The sequence below is a fragment of the Magallana gigas genome, chromosome 9 (assembly GCF_963853765.1).
Source record: "Magallana gigas chromosome 9, xbMagGiga1.1, whole genome shotgun sequence".
Taxonomy (NCBI): Eukaryota; Metazoa; Mollusca; class Bivalvia; order Ostreida; family Ostreidae; genus Magallana; species Magallana gigas.
In genome coordinates, this window is record NC_088861.1 from 36,129,617 (window position 1) to 36,153,748 (window position 24,132).

The following is a 24,132-nucleotide window of genomic DNA, read 5'->3' on the forward strand; positions in this document are numbered from 1 at the left end:
TTGTTGGATTTTTACGATGTAATTATTGGTTGTAACTGTTGCAGGGCCAACTTGGCGAGCAGCATCTTTGAAGTGTTCGTAACCTGTTATAAATTTAGAAACCCACCTACAAACAGACCTATGAGACATTCTTTTTATTGTGGAGTCATTTATCCTTTGGTATATATCTCTGTCTTCTGTATAAACTTTTATAAACAAATAATGTTGAAATTGTGATATCCACATTTTCTTTTGCTTAACATTGAATTCCTTTAAATATTAGCTATAGGCTTTAATGTTGTTTCAACAATAAATATTACAAATCGTAGAATCGCATTTCTTGAAAAGAGTACTTCTCGAAAGATATGATCCCATTCGTTACATTTTATTTTGATATTCTTTCCAGATATTAAGTTTTTACTTTAATTGGATTTGGTAAGAGAAGAATTTTTATCTATTTAAATCAATTATATTAAAAGATTTATTTACACATTGTGACCCCATCCTTCCTCTGGATATCACAATTTCAACCAACTTGCATCTACACTATACTATGATACCTCCAAAAAAGTTTTAACTTTTGTGGCTAATTGTGCAAAAGTATTTTTTTTTATGTCGGCACTTTTTAAATTTCTTAATTATCTCTCCCTGTTTAATGCATGTAACATGGCCTTTCAAATGAAAATGAATTTCTTTTACCAAGGAATTCTTTGTGCAAACGTTAACTTTATGTTGTCTCTTTTTTTATTTTCTTTTAGCCATTGCTATTATAAAATAACACTGTTGGATTTCATCATCCAATCACGATCAATGTTACAGTTTTCGACTTTATATATTGTTTGCACAAATTCATGAAGTAATAAAATATCTTAGATCACGAACGGCATATTCCTTTACCACATTCATACACACGAACATATGTCACTACGTTCATATCTCTCTATTTTCACTCATGAATTGACAAATTAAGGGCATCCCTCTACTATATTTAGAAATTAAGAGTACATGCGGTATTTTTTTTCAAACTTATATCATGATTTCCGTGTTATTGGCGTTTAAATAAAAAATCCTTTAAAATACAGACTCAGACATTTGCCCACTTTTCCGTTCACCTTTAGTCTGATTTAAATACAAGTGTAAAATTCAAACAACTATATTACGAAAGATTGTTGTAAACTGCTTTAATTTTTATCAGTGTATTTTCCCCATTCTCCCTTATTGTCGGACATGAAGCACACTATATATAAAATAATTAAAATTGTGTTATGATTTCCTTTTTTCTGGTTGGGATGGGGGTCATTTGGAAAAAAGTAGACTTATAAAACTTAAAAACTTAAGACTTTAAAAAGCATATCTTATAAAAATGTATTGAATGGCCATGGATACATTTACAGTATCTAATTATCATATACTATGGCAAAAATGATTAGGCCATAATATTTTATAAAATATATGTATTGAATTAAACCAGGAGAAAAAGCAAACGAAGATAAAGATTGGATATGCTTTCATTTTTACTTTTTACAATCAAAATTAGTAATGCAAGCCAAGTTCAGACAGTGCCTTTTACGAAATGCCGACATACTGGATACTTTCGCATGGCGGGAGCACAGTCCATAGAACAACAAAGATGTCCTAAGACATCCTTAGGTCCATCAGTTGTCTGTTCTCCTCTACCAAAAATCGAGTGTCTATAAGAGAAGGAAGTGAAAAAGAGTTCACAAGTTGTATAGATTGATAATTTATCAATTGAACCATTTTTATGTCTGAATTTAATGATCCGCAAAGCGTCTGATGCGCTTCCTATAAGAGTACTGCATGTCATCTTATTCCTAATTTAGAGATAAGGTAAAAGCTGCAAATCCAAAGGTTTTATCAGGCAAAAATGTTACCTGCTTCCTCAGATTCTGTTGTATATGCAAGTGAAGAAAATTTAATACAATCAATTATACAATCTTCATTGTGCAATATTGTCCTAATAATTGCTCTTATTCAACGAATTCGTAGCAGACAATTGAGGTAGCTAATAGGCCGTTACCAAATTAAAGAGTATATATTATTATCTCCATTACTTCTTCAGCCTTTATGCTTAAGCACTATGAAGTCGAAATCTCGGGAGTTTCTTAATTCTTATTTGACAAACTTTTTTGTGTTTTAAGAAGATCAAGGCTTGTTTTATAACATGAGATGGGTAATCAAAAAAATTAATATTCCAACTGCTCTGGCTTTTTTCTCATGTGTCACTCTGTCCATGTTAAGTTTTTTTCCCCTTTGATACTTAAATCTTTTAATTATTTATTCGCAAAATGTCAGTAATATTAAACAAGCGCAGAAAAGTACAAAGTACAAAGTTTTGGGATTTCACAAAAGTAATTGATTTCAATCGGCGTTTTCTTTTTCATCTGTGCTTTTGTTGAGAAGTCATAACATATACGACATCATTTTAATTTGTAATATTTAAATTACTCTATTCATCAGTGAGGACACTTTAAATTTGTGTCTAGAATATATACATATTTTTTAAATTTTCTTTAACCTTCTTTTAAACTGGTTTACATGTAGTGACAGGCAACGTTTTAAGGTGTGTGTAACCTTTTAATAGCCAGTACATGATGAATTACAAGTATGATTTTGGGTAAAGAAAAATTATTGACAAGTTCTTTGTCTGCAAAACAGCAGTTTAAATAAATAGTATAACAGTGGTCCTCTTATGAAATGCCAAGTATTACGTCAAGCCAATCCTGATTCCACTACTATTTCAATGCATTTACAAGTGCATTCATTCAGTTTTATTGAACGAACTTTGGGTCTTGGTTAAGAATATTGAACTAAATGGCAATCGATGCAAAGTATTACATTTTATATAAACAAAATATTAAAAAATGGGAGATAACTAAGAGATGTTTAGTAAATACATTTTGATTCTTATATATTTTTATGATAAAATTAAACCGAAAGTAAAATCCGGTCCTATTTATATTTTTTCTTCTATTTATTTTTATCGCCGGGTTTTTCTGCGATAATAATTGTTAGAGTGGCAATGCCTGTCTGATATGAGCGAGGGATATACTTAATTTCAAGTTTCCTGTAAGCAAATTACAAATTTAAAACACTGGAGATCTGAATAATACGTTTAATCGTGACGTACAATGAAAAACATGATAATATTATATAATTGACGTGAAGTGTTTATATATCTAAAATAAACTTACAATTTTTTCAACGGATGGCACTGTAGCCCCCAGGTCGTCCATCCGAATTGTTCAGACCAGGGGCTACAGACTTGCATCTTCCCTTTACACGAAGAATCTTGAAACATCAAGAACAATCAGCTTGTAAAAAAAGTTGTGAAACAAAGCATAATCTAAACTTTCTTTTATTGGCTTTTCTTTTTGTTGTTGGTTGCATAACAAAGCACACTGGGGAGTCATGCTGATTGTTTATTTATACTTTAAAATAGAAGCAAAAATTTGTGAATTTTACACTCTTCACACGATAACAACCCTTTTTATCGTTTAGAATTCTATATTCTTTTAGTTTTTTAAATACCTTTTTACGAGGACAAATATGGATCCGAAGAACTCTAAACAATGTAACGATTACAATGATGCATATACCCATGAACTCAATTAATTGCAAAATCAGACTATAAGGAAATCTTTACGCGGGAACTTTAGGAGTATGATATTGCTGCATGCACTTAATTTATTGTTTAGCCAACGTGCTTCTTTAAACATTTTCTTAAGAATATCACGTTTAAGGGTTGTGTTTGTCAGATTTAGAAACAGCTTGTTCAGAAATGAAGCATGTAGTGTTTTAATGCTGCACCACCCACAGCCTCTCTTTTGTTTCTATTTCAGTCAGTTTCTTTAAAACGATCGTTCAATAACTTCCGGCAATCTAAACTTATCTTGAATGCAATTATCAAAAGGGTGTTTCTATTTACAAGAAAAGTTATATTTAGATCGAAGTCAGTCATGGACCTAGTAGAATAGAAAGCTGCTACAATGACTTTATTACTATCGTTTGTTGTTACATTATAATATATATTCCGCAAGTTTAAGTTTAATCATATAAAATGGTTTATATAAAAGCTTTATAAAGGTAGCTAGCTGGCGCTAAAACTGAATGGGAATTGGAAAAAACAATAAGTGTACTTCTACCCAATATGTAGTAATGTATCTTAAATCTGGTCTTTTTATTTTCGATAAAAAAGGGATATGATAAAGGTACATATGTCAAAGAATACGTAAAGTGTATATACAAACACAGGTTCAAAATTTGGACATTTTTTTGTCACTTCATAGAGGGGCCGCACGGCACATGATCCTTGTAAAAAGCTGACCAAGAGTAAACCCCAAAACTAAACCCGGGGTTTCGTTGGATCTGGTCCAGTATGTGAATATTTTATATGATGTAGTCATTTGATGTCACAATCTTTTTATAGTTACATCTTGTTTCAAACCCCTGAAATTTTCTTGTACATCGCATTTTGAATAAGTACTTAGCTAGGTGCAAGTAACTAGTGCTTGTTGTACTTTAGTATCATAACATAACCATAATACTGTATTATCAAAATAAATTTAAGATAAACATTTTAAAGAATTAAGTGCACCACCAGGATACATGTACACAATATACCAAACTCTTCTTTGAAATGCATTTGAAAAAAAAACCAGGTATATCTCGGGTAAAAAGCAGGCAATAATTGTTATCAAAACGCAATTCTCACCTGTTGTTCAGTGCCATATTTTCAAATATGTGCAAAACGGGAACACATAATTTAAATGATACCAAACATCGATGTTTGATCAGGAATTTAAATTAATTTCTGAAACACTGTAAAATTTAAAATATAAAACACTAAAACAACATAAAGACTTGATCAGGTATATCCCTATCAAAGAATATTTAACACCCTTTATGAGTTAGTTTGTTTGTTTTGATCATGCATTTCCCAATTTTATCAAAAATCGTATGAAAAAGAAACAAAAAGAGATAAGTTCATGGAAGTTAGGTTTACTATTATGGGAGAGTGTTTTGTATTTTTTTTTTATTTGTAATCTCTATATAATTGTACATTTCCGTAGTAGTAACTCTCTTTAACTTTTGAACATGGCACTTGGATGTCACCATATCTAGTAGAGTAGGAAATGACTTCCGTAAATGATGTGTCTATTTATCTTTTTTATGTACACTGATATTACATAACTCTTCAAAACGGAAATGCCATTTTGAAAAAGTCTGATTCACGACTCTGACCGTGTTCTGTTTCATTTTACCAGAGCTCGATTTAAGTCAGTAATGAATCATATAGTACAGTTTTCTTATTGTTTGCTGACACAGTAAGCATTTTTTGTCAAGGATCATTACGCATTATTCATAAATTACTTCATTTCTTTCTCGGTTAATATGTCAACGACCGTTTTTACTGTAGGATCGGTAATACATCCTTGCGTGACAAATATAATCAGATTCTACACACTGATTACATGAACTTCCTTTGAGATAGCCGTACACTTCTGGTTTACCAGCTAGATCTTACCCTGTTTAATGGTGATATTACAAGTAAAAAAACTAACAACTATGGAATATTGACTTTCGTCAAAACATTACAAACAGCTATATATCCTGCACTATTGTTGATTAATTCTTCGGTAGTTTAAGTTTCATTTTTTATTTAACATATATTAACTGTTCCAATTCGGTATCAAACTATTTTGTCTTCCTTAATCTTAAGATTATATGTACTCAACTATGATATCGAGAGTCAAAAGGAAAATTACAGAGATTTTTAACAACTGTGGTAGAGTCAGGTATATGGCATTCCTACTAGCTCTGGCTAGTGGGTTAACCCTTTAGCTTGATAGGTAGAGTGCTGGACTGGAGTGCCAGAGGACCTGGCTTAAAACCCAAGCAGAGGTAAAATGTGTCTCTGTTACACAACTTACGACCAAAACAATATTAATGGATACCTTTCTTTAAAATCTGATTAATAGCGGAACTATTTTATTGAACAAAAAAATAAGGTCTCAATAATTTAGAATCAAGAGTTTCCATGGATAATTTTGGGGTATTGGGAATTATTTTTAAAAATGAAATAAAAATACTTTATTGACCTTAATCTAAAACCGCAGTCATCTAAGTTGTTGAGTACCCAAGAAAATCATTCCATTAAGCAAGACATCACTTTTAATGTTTTCAATGATATCTTACACAGATATGATGCTCGTTGTAGATCGTTGTTTCTCTAAACAACGCACACTTTTCTTTTGTTTATTTTATTATTCTTCTATTTTATTTTCTTTCTCTACCTGTCAACTAGTGTATTCTGTCGACTGCTTTTATATATTTTAAATGCATTACTTTTAGCGCCATTTTCTTCATTATGTTTAGAAGATGTATAGACCAATATCCGTTTAATAGCAGCTTATATTCAAAGGTAGCATCTACAATGAAAGGAAATCGTTAAAATTAAAATCCCTGTGATTCATACAACGCTGTACACCATGGATAAAATAAAAAATGGAAGTAAGGTACCGTATTCCAGACATATTCAATTGGATAATTGGATTATTCTGCATGTCTGTCCAATTCATGTCTTCAAATTATCAAAATAGGAGTTGATAGTGCACCGTCAATCAAAAATAAATGAGTTATGAATTAATGAAAATGTTGAGTTTCAACCTGCAATTAATAAATAAATGATTTATTCATTAAGAAATAACAATACAAATATAAACAAAAATAACATTATTAGCCTAATGTTTTTCAGACATCACTATTAAGATATATTTCAAAAATCACAGAGTCAGTCTTTATTGATTAGTATTCTCTCTCAGCCTTTTCTCGAAATCAAAATCAAAAAGAAACGGAAAATACAAGAAGCACAGGGGTCACATCGCTTTACTGGGTATTAATTGTCATAACTTCGAACGAAGCAGCTTTTAAAGCGTATTACAAAAAAAACTGGAAATTTCAGTACTATATTGTGCATGGAATTATTTTCTGCACGTGCTATTTTGCTCGATATCGACCCCCATTTACATATAGGCCCCGGTGTTATTTCAACAATAAAAACGAATCTAAAATCAAAACTATATCAGGTGTATACTTGAAATTTATTACAAATCGTAGAATTGCATTTTTTGAAAAGAATATTTTTAAAGACATCTAAACCATTCTTAACATATTGATTTGATATCTTATCCTAATACCATAAAATTTATTTAGGGTACAATGTAACGGTTTGAACAGTGTAAAACCTAAACTGTAGCGCTATATTTAACTATGAAACTCTCTTCTGGGTCTTGTTCAAATTCAGAAGCTACAGTATCAAGATGTTTAAAAAGTTATATCACATATCACTAAAATGCTGGGTTTTTTTTAAAAGATGCGCCATATCTATTCTTATATCAAACCTTGAATCCTAATTGGGGACCAATAATTGTCTGGGGTCACAGTTTGAGCAATCAAGAATAAGAATTGAACATAAATCTTGTATTGTTATATCATTACTAATTGCATATAAATTTGGTAGCCCGTCGTGGCTCCACATTTTAATCTTTCTTGTTAAAACTATATTTCCTATTAAGAAGATTAGAACTCTTATTCTAGAAATACTGAATCCTATTTACTTTAGAATTCATTGTGTGAAAGATGAATTCATTTTGTTTTATCTTGAGATTAAGTTAAAAATGTGATAGAGTTTACAGACAAACGAACAGACGGACGTTATCATACAACGATAAAAATTTGCATTTGCCGATGAGAAAAGAGAATATTAACGCATTAAGAAGTGTCGCGTTGATTTGCAATATATTTACATCTACCAAGTAGTATTCCCTCTATTTCTTACGGAAACTTATAGTTAATTCATAGCTCTATAGAAACAGCCAGATTGAAATCTACACGCCCCGTTTATTGATTGGTCGAAATCTACAGCGGCTGAAACTGACAAAAAAGTGACAGGACCAAACTTGCCCCACCCAGTTTATCGATTGGTCGGGAGACCTACAACTACCCAGGAAAAATCACGGACCGCACGAAATAATCATGACGACTTCAGACTCAAAGTCTAGCAGGATACGATTTGGCCGTTTCTTTTAGTAAACGTAATTACGTACATTAACAGTAATTCAGTGAATTTTACTTACTTTTCATAATCAATTTATCAATTGGCTAAAAGACAGATGTTAATATAAACAATAAAATGCTTTCTTTGATGATTAATTCGGGTAATGAAGGTAGCGATCATTGAAGAAAAAATTTACATAACTCGCTAACGCGGGTTATGTATTTTTTCTGCAATGTCGCTACCTTCATATCCTGGATGAATCACCAAAGAAAGCATTTTATTGTTTAAGTAATAACATCCACACAGAGAAAAAACTAGGTAATGAGAGGATTTTTAACAAACCGCTGTAAATGAGTTGTATTGAAAATTTATAAACGAACTGGATGTTAACTTAAAAGCTCGAAAAGGTTACTAAAAGGCTACGACATTCAAACACCTTTTAGTTTCCTTTCAGTCATATTTTATTTGACTAAGTGGCAGAGCTTTTGCTTATGCCATGCCATATAATTATGAACAATACAAGCACAAAACTGAGAAAACAAAAACAATCAGATAAAAGATGTGATACGTATTTTACTATTGAACAAATAAGTTACATCTAGTCATGCAAGCCAAGTACGGACAGTCCCCTTCACGAACTGCCGACATATTGGACATTTCCGCATTGCAGGAGCACAGTCCATACAACAACAAAGATGTCCGCACGGCAACATGGCGATGGAGGCGTCTTTCTCCATACAGATCTTACACATCCTGAGGTCCTTCAGTTGTCTGTTCTCCTCGATCAACGAGCGAGTGTCTGTCGGAGAAAGAAGTGAAAAAGGTCATAGTTTAAAACTGTCCATCAATTTAAAAAAATGATTTCTGTCCCTTTAATTTACTAGCTGCAAATTCAATCAGACCTAACAGAGACGTTTAACTTTGCATACCTGCTTCGTCAGATTCTTTCGTAACTGCCATTAAGGAAGATTTCGTTTGCTGCTCATTTGCATTTATACTATCTTCATATGACCTTGCAGTAACCTCCTTGACGTAGTCTGATGTTTTCGCAACAGAAGATGGTGGTATGTCATCACCTGACAAAATGACCTCCATTACTTCTTCGGCCTTAATGTCTATGCACTCTGAAAATTTAAATCGAATACAAAGTATTTAGCATGACTTTTATGAACAATTTTAGTACATGTACAAACAAATGCTAAGATTTTCTTATTTTATTTTCACTGACCTTTTTTGTTTTTTAGAAAATCGAAAGCTTGTTGTATAACATGAGATGGATATCCCATTTCGAGAACACTCTGGAAAGCTGGAAGAGTAGAAACATCTGGTTCTGATGAACGTTCTGAGGTTACGTTTTCGGGTCCAGTTGCGTGATCTCTCGCCTGGTGTTCGTTTGGTGCTCCCATAGCTTCCTGAAAATTATTGTAACATTTACATGTATATTATGTAAAATTACCGTTGGTAATACTTGATACTATCTGATACAATTTATGTCAATGAATTGAACAGGTACCAGTTCTTGGTGCTGAATTTGAACCAAGGCAACAAACTCGTCTCCTTTGTTCTGTCTCACAAAAGCACACTTCGGAAACCATCTGGCATGTTCGGTCCACGGATCGTCTCCAGGCTCCCAGTTACGCAATCCTCCCCCACAAAAGAAACAACGGGTGTAATCTCCGTAACCTGCATACAGAAATCCTGCTACTGCCAAATCTCTAGAGGTCTGTGATAGACTAGATGGCCAGTTCGCAAAGGAACTCAGCCTTACAGCTAGCACCGAGTACGAAGGACATTTAGGTCGATCAAAATTAATACCTAATGGATCCAAGTTCCAAATGAATGCATTTATCTTATCCTGCTGCATTCTTGTCTTAGTCAACAGGTCGTTTGAAGTCTTATGTGAGGAAGGAGCTTTACCGCTACCTTTATTGTCTATATTATCAGTATTCTGTTCTTTTTTAATTTCATTTCCAGACGAAGCAATTTCTGAGGTTGAAGAGGATGGCTGTCTATTGCTTCTGCTAGGAAAATCGTTACCACTAGCGTTAAGTTGCTGCTTGAGTTCGTTCATACAATGCCCATCCCTTTGGTCATTTCCAATTTGGATGTTACTGGTCGGCTGTGCCGACAGAAGGGGACAGTCAGGAGACATGTTACGATGAATAACCTCAATGACATCGTCAGACCTCCAGTCTCGTTTTTGAAAACCACAAGCAAAACATATTGTGACGTCATACTCCATAGAATAATAAAATCCCTGGCGAGCCAGTTGCAATGTAGAAACAGTTTTTGAGGACGGGAAATTATGGAAAGACCTGAGTCGGATTAACTCCATGTTCATGGAATGACGCAATGATGATGCTAATGAATGTGCTTGGTTCTCTAGATCTCCATATAATGCTATTTCTTTCTGTACAAATTCTTCGAAGCTTCCGGTATATCTAAAACATGAAATGTTTGTTCATTCAATGTGATTATCTCCTTAGTTATTATAAAGATCAGGTACCTACAATTGCCGTGAGTTGCAGGCCTTATTGCACTATACTAATTCAAAGTAAAACGTCTGTTTCTTTAGTGTGTAAATAAGTCATGTTGATATTTTAATAATCGTACGGTACATTGATTCATTGATCAACTGTTTTTGCCGTACCACTGAATACGCAATAAAGAAACTCAATAATGTGAATTTTATTAGCAAACGAGATTTTAATTTTCAAAATTTTGTGTATTTCAAAATTAATATATGGTTCATGCTTTTATCGATATGTTCAAAACAATAACAAGTTCAATGCAACTCATTATACAAGTATGACAAGTTTAGGACCTTGATATGGTATCTAGTGATTCCTTTAACGAGTTTCCACGGACGCCATTTTGTTTGCTTTGTAGATAATCTGTCTCCAACCTTACTTTTCCCGCTTCTGAGTTCGAAAAGTTAGTGTCACAGGTGGGATTCAAATGACGTTCTTTGATTTGATTCTTCCCTTCATTTAATAGGAGAGTAATGCCCCTTGTCGAGTTTTTTCTTGACGCTCTTTCTTTCTCGCCCTCGTAATTCATCTACCTCTGCGTGGTTTCTTTGATGGTTTTGCTTTGAAGCGGATATCTGCATAAAAAGATCAAGTAATTGAAATGTCTCTATGCCCCCCTTATCTTAATAATGTTACAAAGCATGGTCTTATTTATCATCAGTGTTTATTCATTTGTTTCTATTCCCACCTTAGCTCTAGCAATGCTTTTTAAGCAAAATAAGTTCTAAACAATTCTTAATATTTTTCTTTGTTTATCGGGCAGGAAAGTAAAAAAGAACCTGAATATCCCTTTATTGTTTGTTAAAAGTTATACATGTTTATTCTCATTTTCGCTTTGTTAAGTTGTTACCTTGAATGTTGATCTTGAACTAATGCTGATGAAAGGCATGTTCTTGCTATCTCGAATAATGCATTCTGAGCACCACAAACTTTTCAATCTTTTCTGTAAAAAAGAAAAAATATAATTTTGATGTAGCGGTATATCATTTGTAAATTCTAATTAGGATCTAATCAATCATATTGCTTTCCTATGGGTACAAATGTGTTTTTGTTGTATAAAAACAGGAAGTTCATCTACTGACCAGGTATGCATGTGTTTCTTAATTCCCGTGCCAGTAAATTCAACATACTCTATTCTTGTATTTAACAATGAACCTGGCATTAAATTGATTTATGCGTTAACACATTATAAAATATCTGATCTCGTTAATTTTGTAAGCATAAATACAAGGAACCTTAACGTTCAAAACATTCACTTAAATGCACTGGTACATACAATGGTTTCGACAATGCTTTAGTTCTTTGGACTGAAAACTTGTCTTTTATAACAAACCATTATACCTGAAAATGGTTGGTACTCTCTGTACTTGATAGGAAATCCCCCCTATATATTTATGTATCACCATAACTAACAATGGTTCTTTAACCAAACCCCCAAACCCCCAATAACTTCTTGAGAAAATATCGACTAAAGGCATCTCTAAGAAACCTTGATTACTTTAACATTTTCAATGGCTTTTAAAATTAGCGTACATTTTTTTTTAATCCTTAAAGCTTGTTTGAGGTAATTTAAGTTCTTTAGGTCTCCTTTTAAGAAAAGGAGAAGGATATGTACTCGATCTCCCCTTCACCCTATCCTGTATTTACCTGCGGTTTCCTGGTTGATGACTTTTGTCTGCACATTTTTAAAGAATATGTTTAAATCGATTGGATGTTATAGTTCTTAGTTAGTGTTTTATATTCTACTTGAATATTTCGTGAGAAATGTACAGGGTGTTGCACCTTTTTTGGTCTGCTTCTTTTACAAAAGTGCCACTGACGTAAACGTGCCCATATTACATCCGTTCCCAAGATGTTACTGGGCGTCATTCAACATTATGTTTATACAACTGAAGTTTGTTTGTGTAGGGATAGTGCATGCACGCTGTAAGACTCAGGTTTTTTTAAGATATCATTTTTTCTTCAAATTTTAGAACGAACACGTTTCTATAAAACATGCATGGGACCCCTTATCTAGTTTACAAAATAGCAAATGAATGAAGTAACAATGTTATATATGTAATTTAAATTCTCATACATAAAATGCAAGGTTCACCAATGATATCAATAATATTTTGATTGTATATAGATGCCATATTTTCTGTATCAATACACTCTTCCATATGGACATCTTGATATAAGTATACTAATACATGTTACGGTATTGGATTCTTTCGTAATGGTATCCGATTAGTTTGATGAGATGTGTATTGAAGTTTTTTTTATTGAATTAACTCTAGGTACATAATAATTTGGGCAAGAAAAATACCAGAAACTGATCAAATCACAACACTTGTTGATGATGTAACATTATTCCTGATAGATCATAAGCATGTATAATATAAAAACTGATTGATCATGGTTCTTTGCATTGATCGACCAAAGAACATGAATTGGAAACGATTGGTATGGTTCATGAAACATCTGACAGCAGATAATATACTTGATTTGAAGACCATAAATTAAAAACTATATAATTATTTTTAGTAGTTCTTTGTGTTTTCTTTTAGATAAGCTCCTTCATTCAGTACTTATTTTAAAAGACACGCAAATAAGCTTTGAAAATAAAATGCACATTTAATTATGACATTTTTTTTTTAGATTATTAATTAATGTATACACTTTAGGTATGTACATAGCATTAGTATCCTTTCCTAAAGAATTATACAATTATGAAACGAATGCACAATTAGGTTAAAAAACTTATTATGAAAAAATTATTATAACCAGTTTATCTTAGCATCTTATGTGCATGTAATGATCGATTTCTGGTCTTCTATTGTATAGTTCTAAAATCCGGGAATTTTTCAAACTCGGCTCTCATATTGAAAAAAATCCCTATTTAACATTCTTTTAATTACCTTTGTCAAATATTTCGAGAACAAGAAAAACATTAATAAATCAAATTGAGGAAAATTAAGTGGGTTTAACCCTCAAATGCTTGCCTTATTTTATTTATTTTTCTCCATTTTATTTAGCTTATACAGCAAACATTTCATCACTTTGTAAAACTTTTTAAAAGGCAAAAATTTGTTGGTATGAATTTTTGTATCATCTATAAATTACAAACAACTTTTATTTAAATTTGTCAGACTGAGGAAGGAAGAAACTTAAAGACATTACAGAAACAAACTTTCTCATGGAATATTTTATAAAACTATTAATGAAAAACATTCCGCTTAATTTTATGTTGCTTTTTGACAACAAATGTCATATAAAAAGTAGTTTAATTGATCTATTTGAACAAAGGCTCTAAATACCTGTGTAAATATATCAAAATATATTCAGAAATATATATAAACTCATAGAAACTTTGAAATGTAAAATGCAAGGTGAATTTTTATGTGAAATTCAAATTAAGTACAACCACGACATTCGTACAACTTTTATCCAGTCCGCTTTTAAATGTAAAATAATTCCTACTCTTGCTAAAAAATACATGTCGAAAATTTGTATGAATTTCAAATCAAACGCATCCTCTAACTCCGTATCATTTCGCCTTCAGAATTATAAAGATGCATGTGCATTCATAATTTATGCATGCATACCTGGTTCTTTTTCAACCTATCAAAATGCACACGGATATATATGTAACTTACCCTCTTTCTACGTTTTAAAGTTCCCCAACGATCACGCTAGTTTGCAATTACAGTCCTTAAATACAGCTCCTCTCAGGAATTTACCTTAAGTTATTTTCGAGAATGAAAGTAGAATTTCCATTTAAATCGTCGTTTACTAAAAATTGCTTTTGTATTCTTTGCAAGGACTATGTCGATTATCGATGTATATATATATATTTCAATTAATGCTATTCTTCAACAACCTTATTTTTACTTATATATCTAAAGAAAAACCGAAACAAACTGAAAAAAAACATATCAGCTCATCAGAAACTCATTGACCTACTTGTGCATGATAATTTTTGGCCTCCGAGTGTTTCCGAAATCAGAACTAACAAATGACCAATTATGCTTTTTTCTGAAAATTTTAGAAGTCATGAAATGAACTATATGGAATTTTTTTTTCAAAGTATTATTGGAATAAAGCTTAAATAAAAAAAAAATCCATGATAGCCGTAAGGCATCTCTTTTGTGAGCTTTTGGAAACTGCTCCACAATTCTGATCTAATTTAAAAATTGACAATTTAAGGACTAAGACGAACATAAACTATTTGTGTGTATGACGTCAATATTAAGTGATTTAATATAGAAGATTTGTAAACAGTTGGATATACTTCAGAGTTAATCATTCAATGTTTTATATTACACGTGTATAAATTGAAATTGAAACAGAAATAATGATCTAATTAAACAGCAATCTGTTCAATAATAATTGATCGTGAAACTGAATAGAAACAATGAGATAATGCAGTCCGGTCTTTGTTTCAGTTCCTGTCAGATGGAGAATATTGGAAATTTTGCATTTAAATCAAAAATGAATACCATAATTGGCTTTGACGCTTCAAATACTTTTGCATTTGATTTGAGTAAAAATCTAAATCAATCTTTTGCTTGTGACGATTTGATATTCAGGAATCCAATGCAGTCTTGTGATTTGATTTTGATTAGTTTTCTGAGGGAAGTGCTCCAGGTTTTTATTACAATATTTTCAGCGAGTAAATCACTTTTTAAAATTACCTATCCGAATGTCTGGATTATCCCATGAATGTTCATTTTTTTGTTGATTTTGTGATTACATGTTCAATTCCTATCTTTATGTCTAGCTCAGTAAAACTTCTTTTCAAAAGGAGTTTTGTGTTTTCTAGCTCAGATTTAAATATTAATGAAATCTGACACTCTCTTTCCAAATTTTTGTTATTTACCTGCATTATTGTATATATATAGCAGTTTTACACATTGACCATTTCATTCAGCTTATTTATTTTCACACTTTAAAAGGATTTTATTTTGTCTGTCCGAGCACAAATCTTAATAATATGTTAAACCGCAGTTTATGTAATAGGTTCATTTAACTACTATAGGAATAATCTCTGATAACTGAGCTTTGATGTTTAATTAGCTAGCTAAGTAACTATGTATATAAAATCTTTTTTAGGGGGTAGGGGGTGAGCTGGGAATGGATATTGTGGGGAAATCTACATGAGCAATTCGGTTACTTGGTAAATAAAAAAGCGGAAATAGAAGCGAAACTGGAAATTGCCTTGACACGGTGCCCTATATTAAAATCAATTTTACAGTACAGTAACTGTAGTAGAAAAGCCTCATTGTATTCGCTGTTAGACATTGAGGTTTCAAAATCAATTCACATCAATTTTAAAAAAAGTAATTTTTTGTGAATGATCATTATTTTTGGGGGGCAGGAAAAACTTCACTAATTTATAATACTCTTGAAAATCTGATTACCAAACCTATAACGACGCAACACAACCTTTATTCCAAAAAGAAAGTAAAGAGGAAATCAATAGTAACCATTGTTTGTTGAAAATCGATCCATATCAATCTTGCAGATATGTGTATGCAAGAAACTTGATCATTGTTATATTAACAAAGCACTACTTACACATCTCTATTTTATTATTAAAAGCCTTGTTTGTACTTTGCATCGTATTGCAGTATTACTTGTTTGATCCTGTTTTAGAAGATGATAAACTGCCAAATTATTAGAGTATTATGTATATAATACGAATGAGATCAAACTAAAAGCAGAAGTCTGTGAAGGGGTCTATATTCAACAGGGTCAAGTATGAATTACGTTGAGATCGTACTATATACTAGTATAAATATTAAGTGCCGAGGAAATTTATTCTGAACCATATGTGCTAATTTCACAATTTGCATTAATATTTTTTGAAGAGAAAAACACATTGAGATAACGTGCTACTGTATAGTTTTGCATAAAATTAAACGACAAAGATACATCAAGATTTTGAAAACATATAAAAATATTGTGGAATCATCATTGTTTATGGAGAAGGCTTACATAGGCATTCGTTGCCTACTGCCTAATCCTTTTATGTAAATGTATATATTGCATAATAAAACATGTTCAAATCAAATCAAATCATTGTTCGTGGAAGACCAATGCTTGTGGTTTTCATGGGTAATCCTTGTCCATGAATTTACATCCTCACGAACATATATTCAAGCAGTTGTTAAATATTTATTGACTAAAAAGAACTTGCTACCAACGAAATAATGTCCACACGAACAAGGAAAATTTTGGCTTCCCACAAACATTAACCTCTACAAATGAAAATGATTCCACAGTATAAAGGGCCATACAGTTATTAAGCATCAGCTATATTTAATCAACTTCGTCTATAAACAATTTATATCAATATAACTATATTTTACATATAAAGTATTTAAATATTATTTTACTTTAGTTTCTTTGTTTTAGGGTATACATAGAGAGGTTTTTTGTAAGCATGGGACCCATCAACCATAATGTTTTAAGCGCTCTCTCTCTCTCTCTCTCTCTCTCTCTCTCTCTCTCTCTCTCTCTCTCTCTCTCTCTCTCTCTCTCTCTCTCAACGTTAAAGTCTCACTATTCAAAGAAAAAAGTTTATATCAACTATTTTGGAGATAAATAAGATAAAAAAAAAATTATTATTTTTCATTTTTCTGATCTTAATAAAACTATATGGAACAAACTATGATTACTCTTACCGTGGATATAACATGATCCTCAGTGACAAAGTATTTGTATAGACTTCAATTTATATATTTTCCACAAGAGGGACTGGTTCATAAGTCCAATATAAGAGTGTATACTACAAAGTACACTCCAAAATTGGACTTATAAAATATCAAGGATTTCGTTATAAATTCTCAAAGCATGAATAACAACGCTGATTTTTTTTTTAACAACATGGGACTTTGTTCTGACATGATTTTTGACAGTGATAAAGATACCATTACATTATATACAGGGCGTGAGCATCACGAGTAAGTATAATTGCATATTCTAGTGAGTTATACTTTTAGAGCGATATTTATATCTATTGTCTGATAGGTTTGTGTACTTCTAGTCATAAATATTTTTTTTCAAGACCACAACAATCACATAAAACAACATTGCCTTACCAATAAGGCTAAAAAATTAATTCGTGTCATTTAAGGGACTGTCTCAAAAGCTTTTTAAATAAATCAAATCGCATTATGTAAAAAAAAATCTATAATTGTGTTATTTCATATATTTTTTTATCCAACTCGTTGAAGACAAGACTATATCCACCAGCGACTACATGTATATTAAATAGCCCGATAAAAGTACATTAGGTAAAATCATGTCTGGTGGTTGGTTGGTTAATCTGTTGCCAACAAAAAAACAAAGAAACTTTTATAATTTATAGTTATATTTCTCTTCCTTGGTTTCCATTGTAAAGAACTTGCCATTGACAACATATGGAAACATTAAGATAAACGTTTGAATAATGATATTGGGCTTCATATACCTTGACATTATAATAACAATACTGCATTGTCAACTTTTTGTTCAAGAATTTGTTTAAATGACATTTATATACATAGTTCAAAGTCCCGGGCATTTTTCATAATTTTATTTAAGAAACCAAGGTCAAGGTCAAATAGGGTTTTTTTTCATCTTAAGAAATAAAATTCAATTGAAATACTGAAAAGAATTGCGACATCTTTTGATAATAAATGTTACATATCTGCGATTCATACAGTTGTCAATTTTTCAGCTTTCGCAGAAAGTTTCTCTCTCTCTCTCTCTCTCTCTCTCTCTCTCTCTCTCTCTCTCTCTCTCTCTCTCTCTCTCGTTTCATTTATAAGCAAACCATATCGATGAAGAGGATTACTGTCCACTATTTACACACAATAGTTTTTTCTCTATTTCTTAAAAGTAATTAATTAATAGATAATTAATTCATGACTGACTGAAATTTGACATTAACTCATGATTTTGATGGATGGTGTTTTGGTGGGGTTTTTTTTTCAAATGCGTTCAATCAAGGTTGAGTAGTCATTTTATTGATAGTTAAATAGCCATCCTGGAGAGAAATGTTTTACATATACAGGATGATTATCTATTTAATATTTTTTTAAGGACTGTCTTAATAGAACCTTTATCTGAAAGACACTACAAAAGACGGAATTTGCCTCATACGTGGTCTAGTGTAGTTTTTGCGCAGCAAAAATGTTTCTTAATTTTATATGCAAAACATTAAATTAACATGGAGCCCCCCCCCCCCCTCACTTTTTTGTGAGAATGTAAAATTGAATTGAAAATAAGAAAACAAACAGTGAAATTGAAGTTAAAAGTATACCCCCCCCCCTCCCGGAATAGGATGTTTTCCTTTTATTCAAGATTTTTTCGATGAGTCCCCCCCCTCCCCCCCCACCACTTTCAAAACCGATGCTACGTGCCCGGTATTCGTAATCATCGAGATTAAATCCAAATAAATTCCTTGGGTTATGTAGCAGAAATCCTAATGGGTCCTTCCTACCAATTTGATTGTGAATAAACATTTTAATAGAGAATAAAAGATTGTTCACTCCATACTTTGGGTACAGTTTTTAATGCAAACTATTTTTCTGAATTTATGAAGTTTAATACACGCATGGATTTATTGAATTTATCATATCGAGAATTGATCGAACCAATTACCATGCAATTTTCATCAATTTACAACAAATATTCCATGTAAAGTTAGAAGTATACTATTTAGAAAATATTATGTATTTTTATTCACTAAAATTGTTTCGTAGATTCCTCTGAAAAACATGTTTATGGTAACATTAACATAACAAAACAAACAATTTAAACAAAACAATCCAATCCAATAAACAAATACGACCTAGAGTACTTTATTTTCGAGGAAGGAATCTGAGTGACCCAGGGTACGCTGTAGCTACATTAATTTTATGAACCAAAACTTTGTTTGAAAGAAAGGAAAATCAAATTCTCTTTAAAATTTCATGTCCTACCTTCTTCCTCATTGACGTTACTAAGGTACACTACAAACAGAAACCAACCAAACCGAAAGTTGGTTGCTAAGAAGTTTTGTTTTTAGTTTTGCATTTTAAAATCAAAACATGTTTGGCAAAAGAAAAATTAAACACAAAAACTCTACCAACAAACATCAATTAAGCACTGCCATATATAAACAGTTCGTGTAACCACTCGTAAATTATGCGTATGATATTTTAACGCGATTTATATCCCCGCAACGGTACCTGAATACAACAGCGCACTTTACTTGTCGGAAGTCAATAACTTCAATTGTCCAAGTTCTTATTAATCCAATAATAAAAGTTATGTTGAGATGTATTTTTTATAACAAAACGCATCATTATGCTTTGTTTAGAAGATTTATTTTAGGGTTTTTTGGCATTATATTGCAATTAAATTGAAACTAGCTTTTGAGCGTTGTTAACAATTAAGCCATACCGACTCAATTCTTTCTTTTCTCTATAATAGAGGGTATTGTTCTAGCACACTTTTCCATTTCATGATTAAGCAGTAAAAGTGTATATATCTTGAATAATCTTGGTCTGCAATCTTTTGTACCTTGAGTTAAAAGCACGAAAGTACAATTGAACAATTAATTTCATTTAGCATGTTTAGAAGTACGTGATATGAAACACATCGATCAAATTAAGCACAAGGAAATTTACTGATGTCTCAGTTAAAGAAAGAGATTAAAGGAACAATGTACTTATTCAAGTACACATTCAAAACTTCCTCATCTATTTGCAAATGGATTTCCCCTTGGTCTTCTTTCCTTACACCCTCTTACCTTATAACAGATCAGAATGCAGGATTACATTTCATTAAAAGTATATAATTCCCTTATAGCACATTACACTGTCTTCATTTGTAAAACACTTAGAACACTGTAAAATGCCTTATGCAAAAAACTAGAAAGTTTATTTAGTTCTGCTACTCTTTGAGATGTATATTTCTGGAACACATACATCCATTCACTTACCAGAACAAAAAATTCGTACAACTTTCTTATAAAGGGGAAAACTGTGAAAAATAAATATATGTGTTGAGAAACAAACGAGATTATCAGCTGAAAAATATTGTTATTTCGGGTCTAACACGTTTAATTTATGATAAAATGTTTAACTGTCAACTGTTTGGAAAATTGTTTTATTTTAGTGCACCTGAGCTGAAAGCTCGAGCTATCTTTTCTGATAACCTGTTGTTCGGCGTCTGTTCATCTGTCTGTTTTTCTGTTCATCTGTCTGTAAACTTTTTAGGTCACCTGAGTTTACTTTTGCTATCCGTTTTCGTCCGTCGTCGTGCGTCATGCGTCGTGCGTTAACAATTTTATATTTTTAACTTCTTCTTAAAAACTACAGGGCTAATTGTTACCATTTTTGGTGTGAGGCATCTCTATGGTAAGAGGAATCTAAATTGTGAAATTTGTGGCTCTACCACCCCCGAGGCACCACAGGTGTGGCCAAATATGCAAAAAAAGCAACTTTTTCAAAAATCTTCTTCTATACTCCAACACATGTGAAGAAAAAACTGTTTAGATGCTTATGATGTCCATGAAGCCCTCTACCAAGATTGTGAAATTCATGGCCCCCGGGTCAGGGGCTCTGGCTCTAGGGTTGGGCCAATATGGCCATATAGTAAAAATGTATTAAATCTTAGAAAATCTTCTTCTTTACTCCCAAACATGTGGGCAAAAAACTTAATATGTGGTTATGATGTCCACTAACTCCTCTACCTTAAATGTGAAATTCAAGGCCCCTGGGTCAGGGGTTCAGGACGTGGGGGGGGGGGGGCAATATGGCAATATAGTGTTAATGTATATAATGTTTTAAAATCCTCTTCTCTATTCTCACATATCTGTATGAAAAAATGACTTCATAATTATGTTTACCAGGAGGTTCTCTACTAAAATTTTAGATTTCATGTCACCTGGAGTATGGGTTTTGACTCTAGGACAGGATCAAAATGGATGTATAGGTGTTAATGCATATAATGTTTAAACATTATCTTCTTACCTCCCACAAACCTGAAAGGAAAACTGAATTCATGATTTTGTAGACCAGTTGTGCACCAAAATTATAGGTTTCATAGTACTTTTTGAAAGATTTCAGGCGGGAAGGTGGTCGTCATTACAAATTTATATTTTTTTGACGCAAGATGGATAACACGTTTGTGTATGGGTTATATGCTACTCAGATGACCGTTAAGGCAAATTGGCCTCTTGTTACGTTTTCTAATTCTTCTCTAGAACCACTTGACCACATTCAAACAGAATTGCCTCAAATCATCCTTAGTTTAATGAAGGGAATTTGAGTTTCTTTAAGCAAGGGGCAGAGCTCTCTTGAGAGGAAAGATAATTGATATTGCATTATATTAATTGGAAAAAAATGTATTTAAAAATACTTTTCTCCAAAACCATTTGGACAGAAAAGTTTAACTTTTGTGGAAGCTTTCTCAGCGTGTGTAGATTTAAGTGTGTTCAAATTATTATTACCGGGGTTACAATGATGGTTATTTTTTAAACATATGTGTAAAAGAGTGAACAATCTTTTTTAAAAAAAGTTTTAATTACCATTTATTCGTAAAATACGTTCTTTACAAAATGTCAAGATATTTCTTAATTGATACAATGAAATTAATTTATGTAATAGCGATTATTTCTCAGATAAGCTATTTAGGCCATATGTCTTTTGGTTTATTAATGCATTATCTTGATTTAGCATCAGTACTATAAGTGTGTGAAAGAACCTACATCCTTCCTGTAAAACCGGGGTTGCTTTATTTATTTTTTTTCAATAATTGATGAAATGTACAATAATCTCTGAAAAATAACGATACCTTTTATAAGATTTTGTAAACCATGGTTATCACATTTGAATGGTAAATACAAGAATTTAAAAATACCTATTAAAATATGTTTCGTTATCAACAGGCAATGCATTGTGCGCCCTGTATTTATGACTTTTTGTGATTAAATGCAGTATCATTTACAGCATAATGTATTGTAGCTATTGAAAAGATGGGAATATGAAACTTAAAAAAAAAAAATTCCGATTAAAACTATGTTTACCTTTTGAACTGGTATACATGTGTATGGTATCGAAAATTATTTCAGAAAACCCTTATAATGGGAACTAGAAAATCAAGCTACTGTCAGTGCCTTGCAGGGTCCTCAACAGGGTAATTCTCGAGAGAATGAAAAAAACTCTGGGCTCAAAATTCTGGGTCCAGCAGGCTTGGTTAAGGTGGCTCACTAGACCATGAAATATTTTCTCAAATCAGTAGAAAATTACTTGATTATGATAGATATCATAATGGATAAGAAGTATTTAATCCAAATCGGCAAAAAATGTGCAATTTTTGGATATTTTAGAAAATCTAATTCAGTAAACATGAACTAAAGCTCCAGGTGGATTAGAACTCATGATCTACTGTCCAGAATCCCAATACTTTAACCACTGGGCTACGACGATATACAACCGAATCGAACGATATAAACAGTTTAACATTTAAATCGCCATCTTGTGACGTAGTGTAATCACTTGCACAAAAGTCTTCAATCTATTTCAACTGCATAGACTTTGATAAAACATTCGATTTAATCGCAAAATGTCGGCAATATTAAACATGCACAGAAAAAAACATATCCTTCTTTAAAGGTTTCCCCGAAAGTAATTCATTTCAATAAGCATTTTATTTTCATCCGTACTATTCTTAAGGATAACGTTACTCAGAATGAAAAAAAAAATATTTCACTGCTGATAATGAAAAACCATTTATTGTGCATTATAGAGCTTTAATAATATTGTTATTTTTAAGTCAATGACCTACTTTTTGAGTTAATGGTCATTGAATATTTTTTGAAAATTTAAGAATAATCGATAATCACTGTGATGAAGATTTTCTGAATTGTGAAAATAAAACAGATTGCTAAACTCTTTCAAAAATGAAATACAGTTTATGAATGGCAGTGAAACTAAAAAGATACATGACATTAAGTTTTTATTCACAATTTTTATAAATATTCCGGTCTGAGTTTCCTCTATCAGTTTTCAAGTCTCTACCCGATTCAATTTAACAAAAAAAAATGAAAAATGACCATTCTAAAACATTTTTAGCATTGAACTATATTATTTTGACCTTACTCTGCTTGTATAAAATTTATATGAGGTCAATAATCAAAGTTATACGATATGGTGTCTTTTATCACTTTTAAACTTTCTTTAAAATATTTTTTGTGGTGTGTGCCATACGACTATTTAAGGGAAAAAGTGAGATAAAACCATCAGAAAATATACAAAGTTATGTTGACTAACAAATAAAATCTTAACTTTAAAAATACATATAAACCCAACATTTGAACAAATTTGTTTGAATTTCCTCTGTCTTGCTATAAGTCCAACTTTTTTAAGCCAAATTCCATTATATAGTAATATTATGTCAATACCTATTCATTTCCTCAGTACATTTTTTGTGTTTAAAACAAATTTTATTTTTGAAGTTGATTTTTAAAACAATCCTAATTTCCGAACTCAAACCCCGGGTAAACAACGTCCTTAAGAAGACATAACG

At 31.8% G+C, this 24,132-nt stretch overlaps 1 protein-coding gene and 1 long non-coding RNA gene across 2 annotated transcripts; both read right to left on the reverse strand.

Annotated features, from left to right (window-relative positions):
* Window positions 1–1,480: 1,480 nt before the first annotated feature.
* Window positions 1,481–3,322, reverse strand: LOC117692264 (uncharacterized). Its single transcript, XR_004603707.2, has 2 exons — window positions 3,192–3,322; window positions 1,481–1,670 (listed from the first exon to the last, which is right to left on the reverse strand). It is a non-coding gene; the product is annotated as an uncharacterized lncRNA (long non-coding RNA).
* Window positions 3,323–8,627: 5,305 nt separating this feature from the next.
* Window positions 8,628–11,530, reverse strand: LOC105320825 (baculoviral IAP repeat-containing protein 7). Its single transcript, XM_066072399.1, has 6 exons — window positions 11,438–11,530; window positions 10,881–11,162; window positions 9,570–10,497; window positions 9,285–9,468; window positions 8,986–9,180; window positions 8,628–8,855 (listed from the first exon to the last, which is right to left on the reverse strand). The coding sequence occupies exons 2-6, from the start codon at window positions 11,114–11,116 to the stop codon at window positions 8,659–8,661; spliced, it is 1,740 nt and encodes a 579-aa protein (XP_065928471.1). The 5' UTR covers window positions 11,117–11,162; window positions 11,438–11,530; the 3' UTR covers window positions 8,628–8,658.
* Window positions 11,531–24,132: the final 12,602 nt, after the last annotated feature.

Coding starts and splice junctions, on each gene's coding strand:
- LOC105320825 (XM_066072399.1), bottom strand. CDS start 11,116: ATGAATTACGAGGGCGAGAAAGAAAGAGCGTCAAGAAAAAACTCGACA. Junction 9,469..9,569: donor AAATTCAGCACCAAGAACTG/GTACCTGTTCAA, acceptor AATAATTTTCAG/GAAGCTATGGGAGCACCAAA. Junction 9,181..9,284: donor TTTTCTAAAAAACAAAAAAG/GTCAGTGAAAAT, acceptor TTAAATTTTCAG/AGTGCATAGACATTAAGGCC.